The following is a 14,265-nucleotide window of genomic DNA, read 5'->3' as shown; positions in this document are numbered from 1 at the left end:
ATCATTATTTCTCCAAGGACAGGCAGGACACATCAGCCACACAAGCAAATACTGTGATCTGACGGTGATGACACAGACTGTCTTGTAGAAGTCTAGAAAAATCTTTCCAGGCTCTTCTAGTCTTATACACCAGCTCATAGGGCCGCCTTAGTATTTCTCATTCACAGCAACAGATGCAGTCTATTCTGCAGTAGAATGAGGGGAAAATGCTTTGTGATTTGCTTCCTCAGTCTGTTTTTCATCTCCCTTACTCTGGTGGTTTCCTTAATCTTTTTTCAACCCCTTTTAAGTTTTGATTCATTTTCAATACAATTGCGAGGCCCCCAATTTTTTTTATTTTTTTTCCTCTGTGGCTTGGTCAGCCCTTATCGTCCCAAAAATATTTTAGTTTTGCATTAATTGTTTTCCATGTTATGTTTGAAAAGAAGACCAGTAGCTTCAAACGTTGCCCCTGAGGAAACTTAAAGTTGTCCATTACTAACTACGAAATCCCACTGCTGCTCCTTGTGACCTTGGGCAAGTCACTTTACCCTCCATTGCCTCAGGTACAAACTTAGGCTTGGATTTTCCATTCTTGCGGAGAATGGTGAATCCAGCGGTAGCGGGGGGCGGGGGAGGTGAAGGGGGGGCAGGCCTGTGAAAGCCGGCAGCGATCGCACCACTGCGGTGTTATCGCTGCCGGCTTTCACACCCAATAGCGCCACCGTGAAAGGTGGCGCTATTGGGTGCGCTACTGGCAGTGATAATGTAACTTCCTTATCGCCACCAGTGAAGATACCGCCGCGTCCGACTCCGCCCCCGGCAAGCTATCGCATGCGATAGGCTTAGAAAATGACCCCCTTAGTCTGTGAGCCCTCTGGGGATAGGAAAATACCTACAGCACCTGAAGGTAATCCACTTTGAAGTACTGAAAAGCAGAATAAAAATAAAATATTGTGATGTCTGTATCTATTGCTTGAGCCTAGAGCATGATGTCCCTCATTATGGCATCTACTTAGATGTCACCGAGGGCCATCAGGCTATGAAGACTGAAAGTTCAGGACAACTTCACTACCAGGCAAATGTCCAGTGAAACTCCACCGGTACTGGAGGTATTGATGAAAGACATGGAGCTGCAGTGACTACTGTGATACATGGGCTCCCCGGCTGTTTTTTCTTGGTCTTGATGCTAAGATTGATGCTTAGGTCCTGGAGCAGGGAACCTTCCTGCTCTTAAGATTTCCTCAGAGTTGGGGGTCAGATCCTAGAAGATGTGGCTCTACATAACAAAGCTTCTCTGATCACCCTCAAAGCTCCATCTTAGGGAATATTTGTGTAATAGGAACTCAGTCTATAGTCAATAAAATGACACCTTCAAGTGACTCTCTTTTAGGCCCTCCAAAACTGATACCTGTTGAATTCCTTATACTGGATGATGATGATTAGATGTAAAAACACTAACATTCCTACTTCCTGTTTTATGTGGTTTTAATCACCATGACACATAATTTTTTCATGTTAAAAAATGCTTTATTAGCAAGAGAACTGCAATGGTTGCTATAATAGCATCCAATACAGCCAATCTTTTTGTTGTCAGTTTTGAACCGCTGTTACCTGGGTTTCCATTTACACAACATAAAATTGTGGTGCTCTCAAAAAAAGGATGCAACATCAAAGATCAGATAATTCATGCTTGAACCAAAAACAGTGAAATACATAGAAGAAACATCAAAACAGTTAGGACACCTTGCCCATGGCAATAACTCAGGTAGTCGAGATCTGCACTTGGCTCCTCTCCCCCACCACTAACAAAGACAACAACAACTTTTGGCGTTATAAAAGGCCGCAGTTTATTAATTAATTAACTAACCCGAGCCCGTACAATACATTAACCATTTAACACACACACATATATATATATATATATATATATATATAGAACAAAGGATCTTGCTGGACCTGTCCGCAGCGTTCGACACGGTCAACCACGCTATCCTCCTTAACCAGTTGTCATCCATAGGAATCAGCGGCACCGTCCTTTCCTGGTTTAAAACCTTTCTCAACAATAGAGGTTACAAAGTTAAACTCCAAAACAAGGAATCCTCAAGATTCAACTCTGCCATAGGAGTCCCACAAGGTTCGTCTTTATCTCCGACTCTATTCAATATTTACCTTCTTCCTCTCTGCCAACTTCTCACCGACCTCAATCTAAAGTTTTTCCTATACGCAGATGATATTCAAATCATCATCCCTATCAAAGACACATACTCTAATACTCTTGACTACTGGGAATCATGCCACAAAAAAATCAAACTACTCAACAGCCTACACCTCATCTTAAATTCCTCTAAGACTGAAATCCTACTCATCTCTCCTGAGAACAACACCTCCAACAGTTCTCTTCCTACCAATCTGCCTACCACACAAGCTAGAGACCTAGGAGTAATAATAGACAACCGGCTAAACTTCAAGGCACACATCAACAAAACAACCAAAGACTGCTTCTATAAACTTCAGGTCCTGAAAAGGATAAGACCTCTTTTCCACGCTCAAGACTTCAGAACGATCATCCAAGCAGTCATTTTTTCGAAACTAGACTATTGCAATTCCCTATTGCTAGGTCTACCATCATCATACTCCAAACCCCTACAGATGGTTCAAAATTCAGCAGCCCGAATCTTGACAGGCGCAAGGAAAAGAGACCACATATCCCCTGTCCTGAAAGAGCTTCACTGGTTACCAGTCTACTTCCGCATCATGTACAAAGCCATAACCATCACCTACAAAACTATACATCAACTTACCACTCTCGATCTTCAATTCCCTCTCCAAACACATAATTCTACCAGACCTACTAGAGATGCTTATAGAGGCTCCCTCCAAGTTCCCCCAGCGAAAACGACCAGACACATCACCATAAGAGATCGCGCCACCTCCACAGCTGGCCCTCTTTTGTGGAATTCCATTCCTACAGACCTCAGACAGGAGCCCTGCCTCCCAACTTTTAGGAAAAAACTTAAGACTTGGTTATTCAAACAAGCATTTCCGGACACAACCCAATGACACATTCCAATGACTCCTAAAACACCACTCCTCTTGTATATAACATTTATTCTGTATACTATATTTAAATTGTATATTGTTTAACCATCTCTTTTCTCTCCTCTCTTCTTCCTTCTCCAAGTTCGGCTACCCTTGTTAAATGTAACTGTACTTTCGGACACCACAGTTCTAGTTTTTGTTTATAATGCACTCCTGTTCGATGTAAACCAGCAAGATATGTTTTCATGATTGCTGGTATATAAAAACTCTAAATAAATAAATAAATAAATAAATAAAATAAAAATACAATACAAAACACTATGCACCATACATAAACTAATACATAACGAAAACACAGACTGGCTTAATACAGCCCTTCGCCTACACATCCCCAACAGAAACCTAAGGTCAGCCAACAAAGCACTCCTAACTATTCCTTCAGTCAAAACAGCAAGACTAACACAAGTAAGAGAGAGGGCGCTATCATTTGCAGGACCCATACTATGGAACTCCATGCCCTTGGAGTTAAGATTACAAAGAGACAGCAAAGCCTTTAGAAAACATTTAAAAACCTGGCTCTTCAAACAAGCTTTTCAAAAAGAAAGGGGAGAATAGAAGCCAGGGCAGTGCAAGGTACGAACAATTGAACACCCAACACACACTACAGTAATCAATAAATGTGTAGATTTTAATAGATAGCTCATCACTAAGGAAAAGTTACAATTATAAAACTAGTGTTATACTCAAAACTGATAGAAAGAGACCTGGACATGAATTATCACATTCATCAATTAGCATTGATTACAAACTATGTTACCAAACCTTATGGCACCTATGTAAACTGACAGATTTTAGTATCATTACTTTTATATGCCTTATTGTAAACCGTTGTGATGGTACCCACCTTAACGACGGTATAGAAAAGATTTAAAATAAAATAATTAAAAAAAAATAAATAAATAAATAAAAAAAAAAAAAAAAAATATATATATATATATATATATATATATATATACATCCCCCCCACGATCCACATCTTCATCCTTATCCACCTCAACCGCCACGTCCCAGCGGTAAGGCATAAGGAATAATGCCTTATAAACAAACACAGTTTGGGCTCGGGTTTTCTGCCCCACAATGTGACAACTTTACCCTATAGCCCCCACCCTCCGCACACACTTGCCTTTATAAAAGGTGGGTGGGAGGGACGATGAGCCGACACAGCCTTCTCCTCAGCCTGCCGGGACCGTTTGCCTCGAATCACCACGTCACCGACAGGCTGAGGAAACCCGACCAATAGGGACGCAGCAATTCAAGTCGCTGCATCCCTCAGCTTCCCGCGCTCGAACCCTCCCCCCCCCCCCCAGTGACACGTTCGCCGCCGTGCACCCTCTCCCCTGGTTACACTCAGCGGCGCTGCACCACTGGTCATATGGCAGTGTGCCCACAATCTTTCAGTGATGACGTGTTCCCCTTTCTTGGGCAATAAAATATAACATTGCCTTCAAAGCCACATGTACCTCTACATATTTTCATCCACCTGGCCCCATTCACCTCCTCTTCCCCTCCAAAACACATTCCTACACCCTCACACAAACATTTGTATATTCATATAACACCATAGGAGTTATTTGGTGCCTTGCCAGTTATTTTATGAAATACCAAATGAACGATGCACTGATTATGTTCTCTGAGGGATATAATATTGATATCACTCACACACGATATCACCTCGAATATTAAAGCTTAACTGTTCTATTGCATCTAAACAATTTCATGTGACGAATGTGTCTACGCAAATTTTATATGTATTTATCTAAATTAAACATGAAAAAATTAATTGAAAAATCAAGGAATCATTTTTAAGGAGAAAAGAGGAAGGTTTCGTATAATTTCATTGTATCACTGCATCCAGCAGGGTTTATGATTTTAATCACTAACCAACCTCCTCCCGTCCATGATAGTTTTATATTATTAAGCTTTAATATTCGAGGTGATATCGTGTATGAGTTATTTTATGAAGGCAAAACACCAGAATTATTGAACATTGCAGTTGCCTTTGGAAGGAAAAGATGCCAAACCCCTGATAGGACACTGTTTTGAGATAGGACATGGCTTTGAAGATTTGTGCTTCTCTGCCTTGGAGATACTCAAAAGGAGATCCTGCGGAGGCAGCAATAACCATTACAATCACTTTGTATATATTTTGTCAATGTTTTATGTCGCCATCTATACAAGTTATAAATGCATAACAATACAGAGAGTTTAGAAGCGGTGTGAATGAGGAAAGATTGACTAGGGCAAATGCTAAATATGTTTTTATATTCTTTGCCATTGTGTAATAAAACTCACAACATTAATCATCTTTCAAGTCACTTAAAACATTAGTGGTGTTACCCTATTTTAGGGTTCTCTGACGGAAATATATATATATATATATATATACATATACATACAGTGGCTTGGAAAAGTATTCGACTCCTTAAAAAGTCAGCAGATTTGAGTGGGTTACAAATAGCACTTACACAAATTATTCCGAACAGTATGTTTATTGCAAACCAATATGCTCTTAAAGTATATTTTCAAATTCACATGTCGGGTCTAAGCAAATCGAAGTATCAACCTAATAAATGAAGGTTGACCGACGTGCCGCAAATGCGCAGTAGAGAGCAGCTCTACTGCGCATGTGCGGGCGAGCACGTCTGTCTTAGGCAGCGTAAGGAAAAAAAAAACATGGCGGCGGCGGTGGGCGGCGGCGGTAGCGGCAGCAGATAGCAGCGGGCGGCGGCAGCGGCCAGTAGCGAGGGAGGGAGGAGAGAGAGAGAGGGAGGGACGGACTGAGAGGGAGGGAGGGAGTGGGAGGGACGGAGAGAGGGAGTGAGAGGGAGGGACTGAGTGAGAGGGAGGGAGGGAGGGATTGAGTGAGGGGGAGGGACTGGGAGGGAGGGACTGAGTGAGGGGGAGGGACTGGGAGGGAGGGACTGAGTGAGAGAGAGGGGGGGAGGGACTGGGAGGGAGGGACTGAGTGAGAGAGGGAGGGAGGGACTGAGTGAGAGGGAGGGAGGAGGTGGGTGAGTGTGTGGGAGGGAGGTAGGGGGTGGGGAAGAGTGAGGGGAGAGGGAGAATGAGGGAGAGGTGAGAGACAGGGATGTGAGTAAGTGGAAGGGGGAGAGGGAGAGGGAGAATGAGGGAGAGGTGAGAGACAGGGATGTGAGTAAGTGGAAGGGGGAGAGGGAGAATGAGGGAGAGGTGAGAGACAGGGATGTGAGTAAGTGGAAGGGTAAGAAGTTGTGGAGCAGAGAAAAAGGGAGTGGAGGAGGGCTGAGGGGGAGGGGATGGGATTGAGAGAGGGTGGGGAGTGACTGAGGGAAGGGGAGAGAGGTGGGAGTGACTGAGGGAAGGGGAGGGAGGTGAGAGTGAGGGGAAGAAGGCAGTGGGAGACAGAGGGTGAGTAAGACTGAGTGGAGGAAAGGGGAGGAGTGAACGAGGGGAAGGGGGAGAGAGGGAGAAAAAGTGTAGAAGGGTGCTGTGTTAGAAAATGGACTGAAAACAAAATGTAATGTAGCCCGTTTTAACGGGCTTAACGGCTTGTGACAACATAAAAAGAGTGGCATGGTGTTTGATAACTTTGTATCTTAATGAGCTAAGTTTATTAGTTCTTTAATTTAGTTTTGCACCATTACATTTATTGCACATTATAAAATTATAAAAAGTGTGTCTGGTACATGATTTCAACTATGCAATATCTCTGAACTGCTTGAAGCCCATTGTGGGCAAGAGACAAGGAGATTGTTTCACATTTAAACTACTCTGATGCCAGATTCATACATTAGTATATTTTGTAACAAAGATTTAGTGTACACTTCTTTCTTTAATATTGTTTATATTCATAGAGGTGATCTGCTGTTTTTTTGTGTATTGTGATCATACCCAGGATGCCAGGCACAGTCTTCTCTCCAAAGTCTCTGAAAGGGATGTGGGCTACAAATCAGGAAAGCCAGGGTTTAAATCCCACTGCCACACCTTCTGACCTTGGGCAAGTCACTTCACTTTCCATTGCCTCAGGTACAAACTTAGGAAAAGATTTACCAAGCCATGATAGGGCTATGATGCACGTTAAACAGCGTGTATCGCGTGATAAACACTGTATATATTTTGCAATTTTTGGGCCAGAAACTCACCCCTATTACAGTGAGCTGCGTTGCATGGCATTTGCATGCATGAATTTTGCAAATCCGTGCAAAGCAGCTCATGCATACCTAATTCTATGTAAATTTGAAATTTGTGAGCCACGTTATTTTTATCTACACCTTTTTAGAAATCATTAATCTACCACAGGAGCACAGACACCCTAATGCAGGTCTCGATGCTCCCACAGTAGATTTAAAGGGCCCTGTGGCCCACCATGGCATCCCCTAGATTTACTCAAAAATCAACAGGGGGGATCTTATTAGACCCTCCACCCCACCCTGGGGCTTGCAAGTGAGGCAGTCCTGCCAAATAATAATAATAAGTTGCGGCGTGATGACAACGAAGAAAGGGAGGGGTAACTATTTGCAGGGAGTTTTGGATAACCAAGGAGCTTGGTGACCTGGGGAGGAGGGGTGGCATTATTGCATGATAACTTAATTAATTTTTTTTTTTGGTGGGGCTGTATAGATTTGCAGCCCTGGGATGAACGGGGGGGGGGGGGGTTTCTAATAATCCACCCCCCCCCCCCGGTGATTTTTTGAGTCATTCTAGGGGGTGCCATGTTGGGCCACAGGGACCTTTTAGGCGATGGTAGCCCTGTGTTGATTATTTATAATAGCTGTTCTTTGAGAACATCAGGATAACTGACTACACAACATTCCTCCCTCTCCCTGCCTCATTATTACAGAATTGTCTAAGCTATATTATAGGAATGAGGAAGGGTCCTCATGAGGTGGTGAGTACATGGGAAGTCCCACACATGTGCAGAAAAGTCTGGAAAAAGTTTTTCTAGAACTCCCCGACACCATCGAATGGTAGTGCCATCAAATACCATCACCCACTTATCTGGTTGATTAACCTGCCATCTTCGGAAAACACGTGTTACAAGTAATCCATCTTGCTTTTATTATGACCATTTGTTCTTATTCCTTGCAATTTCCTCAGGAGAACCAGTTTTGGTATATATTGATATTCTAGTACAGTAGGTCACATTGTATATCATAAATGCTCTTCATCTCTTCTTCTAAGTAGCCTTAAGTTACTGAAAGGACTTTATATCATTCCTTTCTAGACAAGAAGGTGTTGAGTGTGGCTTGTATGTTCCTATAGAGATTATTGTTCGCACTCAAAAAGGACAAGAACTGGCCTGCCGGTCTTATGAAATGAAGGATACTGTTTGTGGGCTGCCATCACCACAGTATAAACGGGTGAGCTTCTCTTTTCAGTTTTACTTCATATTTGATGAATGAAACTAGCATTTCCTAATTGTATTCTAGTGGTGATGTAAGCAGTATTTTGCTCTATTTGTGCATTTGAATGTGCAGAAATAAATGTCAAACAAATGTATGTAAGGTGATAACCTTTTTTTTTTTATTATTAAACTAACTTAGCTCCCAAAAACTAATCAAGAAATGTATTAACATTCCCAGTAGTGGCAGGCCAGGATTTATCTAGGCCTGTACCTAGAGTGGCAAAATTCTGGGGTGGCAGCAGGCTGGCTGAAGATTTACTGCCTTCCAGCTGTGCTGCATCTAATTTGGCAGAGAACAGCTCTCTGCTTCCTGACCCAGCCCCTCCCTTCCCAGTCAGCATGCAGGGAATAGGAAGGAAAGGGGAGTGAGCATAGAGCAGACAGCCCAAAGGGTATCATTTTGGAGAGGTAAGAGGGGTCTGAGTGAGCAATCACTGCGGAATGAGAAGGGATCAGCTGAGGGGAATGGAGAAATCTCTCACATAGAGTACCGGCTTAGCCCGGCTTCGCCCGGATTCGTCTGGATTTGTCTGCAGTTTCCTTTGTTTGATGGACCCTGGTTCATTAAGGTACTGTGTTCTTTTAACTTTGAGATTTATTTACATTTCTCTCTGCCTGATCATCTGTTGCACGCGGATTTTGTTGGCAGCATAGACTGGGCAAAAACGGCAGATTATCCTGCATAGTGTTTCCAGAGTGGGTAATGCCTTCTAAACAGAAAGGGAAGGTGAGGGTATTTCCCTCACATCCACTACCATCACCGATACAACAGGAAATCAGTAGGTTTATGCTCTTCCCTGCTTTAAAAGAAGTGGAGACTAAGGAATCTGATGTGCCAATCAGTCAGGGAGGACTGATTGAGCCGGCAGACAAGGCTTCACTAAGCCCGAACACCGGAATACCACCTGCTCAAAGACTGGGTGAGATAAGTCCTGAGGGAGCTTCATTTGAGACCATCGCAACTAGGCCAAAAGCGGGAGATGTAATATCCCGCAATAATGATCTAGTTGAAGAAAGAGCACCTAATTCCATGGGGGCAACTCCAGAGAAAGGTGAAGGGGATCTGGAGTTATTAAGCCCACATGATTACTATGTAATTAAATTGTATACTTAGTTTTTCCTCTCTTTGACTGTTACTTAAAGTTGATTAAATGTTTCATTGTTCCATGTAATGCCGTCAGGCAAGTTTTTGTTCTTTGTAAACCGGTTTGATTTGCATCTAATGTAGGAAGATCGGTATAAAAAAAATAAATAAATAAATAAAAATGTTGGGAACATTGATCATCTAACACAGCGGTTCTCAACCGGTGCGTCGCGACACACTAGTGTGTCGCCAAGCACCGGCAGGTGTGTCGCGTGGCTCCCGGTCCCTCCCGCTGCTCGTTCTTCCCTGCTGCCGTTGCCGCCGGGCTATCAGCACGTTCAAGCCCAGCAGGAACGGCAGCGGTGCAAAAAAAAAAAAAGCTGTGGCATCCGCGGCTGCCCTTTTCTTCTTCCCGCGCCTGCATTCCCCTCCGGACCCGGAACAGGAAGTGGTGCGTGGGAAGAAGAAAGGCCGTGCCGCAAGAGAACCCACGCCTCGCGCGCCATCACGGCACACATGGGGAAGCGCTGCTGCGGCCGTATGGCCAACCGGTCTTCCTATTCGGGGGGGGGAGCGGAAGCGCCGCGCGCAGCTTCTGCTTTCTCCCCCAGAGCAGGAAGATCAGCTGCCTCTCCTGCTGCCACCGGCCTCCTGCTATCTTCGGGCGTCGGGCTGTATGGTCCGCCGATCTTCCTGCTTTGGGGGGGGGGGAGGGAGGAAGCGGACGTTGTGCGCTGCGCTTCCGCTACCCCCCCCCCCGACAGGAAGTTCGGCGGACCATACGGCCCGACGCCCGAAGATAGCAGGAGTCCGGTGGCAGCAGGAGAGGCAGCTGATCTTCCTGCTCTGGGGGGGAGAAAGCGGAAGGGAAAGGAGAGAGCAGCATGAGCCTCCCGCGATCGATGGAATTCTTCCTTCTTGGCCTGCGGGGGCTGGAGGAGGAGGAGCAGCTACCGTTTGTGCTCAGGGGGTGGGGGGGAGGAAGTGAGTGACAGAAAGAGAGAGAAACAGCCAGCCAGCCTGTGTGTAAGTGAGAGAATGTATTTGAACGAGAGTATGTGTGTGATTGAGAGAAACTGGTCAGAGAGCTGATGTATGTGTATATGTGAGAGGCAATGAAAGTGACTGCTCAAGGAGATGACTGATGTGTATGTGAGAGTGTGAGACAGTCAGGGATGTGTGTGTGAGAGAGAGAGAGAGAGAGAAAAAGCATGGAAGTGAGAAATCTGGGTATGTGAGAAAGCATGGGAGTAAGAAGCCTGGTGTTGTGGGGGTGTATGTGAAAGAAAGCATGGGAGTGAGAAGCCTGATTATGTGAGAGAGAGCATGGGAGTGGGAAGCCTGTGTGTGTGCATGTATATGAGAGAGACTGGTTGGTAAGGTGACGGTGTGACTGGTGTGTATGTGAATGTGAGAGAGAGAATGTGATTCAGGGAATGAGAAGCCTGTGCACGTGGAGAGCGAGCATGGAAATGAGAGAGAGACTGGGTGTGTGTGTGTGTAACAGAGAAAGTGATTATGGGAATGAGAAGCCTGTGCAGGTGAAGAGTGGGCATGGGAGTGAGAAGCCTGTATATCTGAAAGAGAACATGAGAGTGGGAAGCCTATGTGTGTGTGTATATGCATGAGAGAGATCAGGTGACTGGTGTGTGTTTGTGTGTATGTGAGAGAGAGAAAGAAAGTGATTATGGGAATAAGAAGCCTGTGCATGTGAAGAGTGAGCATGGGAGTGAGAAAGCTGGGAGTGTGTGAGATACAGCATGGGAGTGAGAAGCCTGTATATCTGAAAGAGAACATGGGAGTGGGAAGCCTGTGTGTGTGTATGCATGAGAGAGATCAGGTGACTGGTGTGTGTGTATGTGGGAGAGAAAGAAAGTGATTATGGGAATGAGAAGCCTGTGCATGTGGAGAGAACAAGCATGGGAGTGAGAGACTGGTGAGTGTATGTGAGAAAGAGAAAGTGATTATGAGAGTGAGAAGCCCATATATGTAAGTGGAACACGGGAGTGGGAAGCCTGTGTGTGTGTGTATGGCATGAGAGAAACTGTTCAGGAAGGTGACTGGTGTGTTTGTCAAAGACTGGGAGATGATTGGTGTGTGAGAGACAGAAACTGGTCATGGGGGCATGACTGGTGTGTGTGTGTGTGTGTGAGAGAGAGAGACATGGGCCCTAAGGAAGAGGACCATGAGTATAGAGCTTAGCCACTACTGCTGCTTCTGGTGTGTGCTACAGCCTGCATGGAAGAGGAGTAGGAGAGCTGCTGGAGGGGGTAAGTAAAGGTGGCTTTTTAAGTTTATTTTTCTTGATTGACTGCTATTTTAATTATTTAATATTATGTGATGTGTCTGCTTTTTTTGAAATATTTTATTGGTGTTTGGAGAATTTTTAATAGTTTTTATGAGTTTTTAATTGTTGGATGTTATTCTGTTCATAGTTGTTGTGAAACATTTATTCTGCTTATTAGTATAGTTTTACAATTATTTCTGTGTGGGGATCTATAGCTGCTTGCTAGTTCTGTTTTCCTAATAAGAGGTGTATTGGTTTTTAGGGCCTGATTTAATATTTGTAGTGTTGCCTTTTCATAGATAGGGTTGCTCCTGTTTGAGTGTATTCCATAATACAGGTGTAACTGTGTGTGGATTAGTTTATGTGCATTACTACAGATCCTGGGAGTATGTTAGGTCGGTTCTGTGTCTGTTACAGAGATATTTTACTAGCATGTAAGTGTTTTAACAGTCTTATTTGTTGCGTTTTCTCAAGAGGACACGCATTGGTGGTAAACTGCTGTCTTTTCATAAGTAGGGCTATTGAGCCTGAAAGTAGAAGGAGTTTGAGTTGCTGTTACTGAGATGACACCAGAACCAGAATATCTTTTTTGTAGAGTGAGTTGAATGGGGAATGTCATAATTCTGCTTTACATCCATTATTGTGGATCAGGGGGGTTCCCGTGGATGCAAACTGTACATTTACATCTAGCCCTGTGACGATCATGGGTCAGTGTGTCACGCATGTGAGAACCATCTGTCAGGTGTGTCCCGACAGAAAAAAGGTTGAGAACCACTGATCTAACACATGGTATAAATCCAGGAATACCCACCCGTCCAGCAGTGGTTACACTAGATATTTTGTGGGATATGATGGCGGGAATGATGTCTAATATTAAGGGGTTAGAAGGGAAAGTAGATGCGTTAACCGCTGGGAATCAACAAGAGCAATTGCATATTCAGAAACAAATTAAGGATTCAGTTGACAGGATAAAAGAAGAGTCTCAAAAGAAGAATCAGGAATTTCATGCAGTGGTAGCTAAAGATAGGGAAATAATTACTAGGAGACTGGAATCACTTGAGAACAGTGCCAAACGTTATAACCTAAGATTTCTGAATTTCCCTAGAGTGATTGGGGAGTTACCTTCAGTCACTCTGAAAAAATTTCTATCTGATATACTTGGCATTGTTTCTGGTGAATTCTCAATGGTATCGAATTGTTATTTTCTACCTAAGTCTAGGAATGTAAATGATAGATCTGATTTGATGTTTCAAGGGGACCTCACCAATTTTCTTGAGTGAAGTGCTCAGATTATTGATTGGGGAACCTTATTGGTAGTTTTTTCCTCTATTAAAGATATTAACCAAATAATGAAGAATTACTTTCAAAAATATCCAGTCAATTATATGGGCAAACCAATTAAGATATTCCCAGATTTGGCGTATTCTACACAATTAAGGAGAAAGCCTTCTTGGCTTTACGCCAAGAGGTAATTGCCTTGGGTTTTTCATATACATTGCGGTTTCCTTGTAAGTTTTTGATTAAAAAACAAAATGATATATTTATCTTCTTTGTACCCGAACAGTTAAAAGACTTTTTAGATCAGAGGAGACTCTCAACATCATCCCCTTTGTCTAGTCAATAAGAAAAGAAATAGCAGGATCTATGTGTAATGCCCCTACTACGTAGAATTTATGAGATATTCTCCCTTTAGTTTTCTTATCATCGTGCAACAGCTCTCAATTTTGTTTAGTACTAATGGTATTGGTTTCTAGCTGCAGATCCTTGTTTATTGGTTTAGGATAAAAATTTGTTTTTTCTATAATTTATAGTTGAATACCAATCCATGTATTTCCAATGCAAACTTGATTTATATGTTTGTATTATTGAATATGAGAAATAAATAATTAAAAAAAAAAAAAACCCCTTAAATGGCTTTTTCCATTTAAATGGGCTAGGAAAACTCTCAAGTATCTGGGGAGTTACATTGGCCCTCGGGTATCAGACCTGTATGCCCTGAATTATATCCTTCACAATACCAACTAACTCCCCCAATTACTAATTCTTTAAGACGCTTTTCTCAATTGACCATCATAATAGGCTTCATTGTACAATAAAGATTCACTTCATTGCTCTGCCTTATTTTTAATCATAGGTCAATTTTAATTGTCAACTTTTTGTTTTTTTTTTATTTTACTTGCTGAATATACCTTCACCATTAAAAGTTCAAACATTGATCCAATGAATCATAAATCAAAATCTCTGTGAGACTTATCTTGTCTGAAATGCAAACACGTTAATGCCGCCCATCCTGCTGATCAACGGGCACCGTATTGTGAAGGATTGAATGTAAGCAGCGATCCCCAACCATATAACGACTAGCACTTTTACAACGTATTGCCCTGAATTATATACCTTATATAATTATATTCCAAATTATATACATTTGGA

General features: G+C 43.0%; 1 protein-coding gene across 2 annotated transcripts in view; it reads left to right on the top strand.

The window, feature by feature from the left end:
* The window catches only part of GGCT (gamma-glutamylcyclotransferase), a 57,464-nt gene that overhangs the window by 31,597 nt on the left and 11,602 nt on the right, over window positions 1-14,265 (top strand). The window contains exons 3-4 of one of the 2 annotated variants that reach the window (XR_003854564.1): window positions 6,956-7,086; window positions 8,285-8,420. Coding sequence is in view for 1 of the 2 variants with exons in the window: in XM_029589367.1 (XP_029445227.1) it covers window positions 8,285-8,420 (136 nt within the window). In the remaining variant the exon portion in view is untranslated. The remainder of the gene's footprint in view (window positions 1-6,955; window positions 7,087-8,284; window positions 8,421-14,265) is intronic. The other variant, XM_029589367.1, reaches the window with a different exon arrangement.

This window comes from Rhinatrema bivittatum, chromosome 2 (genome assembly GCF_901001135.1).
Source record: "Rhinatrema bivittatum chromosome 2, aRhiBiv1.1, whole genome shotgun sequence".
Classification (NCBI taxonomy): Eukaryota; Metazoa; Chordata; class Amphibia; order Gymnophiona; family Rhinatrematidae; genus Rhinatrema; species Rhinatrema bivittatum.
Note: the sequence above shows the minus strand (reverse complement) of the source record. Positions and strands in the feature narration are given on the sequence as shown.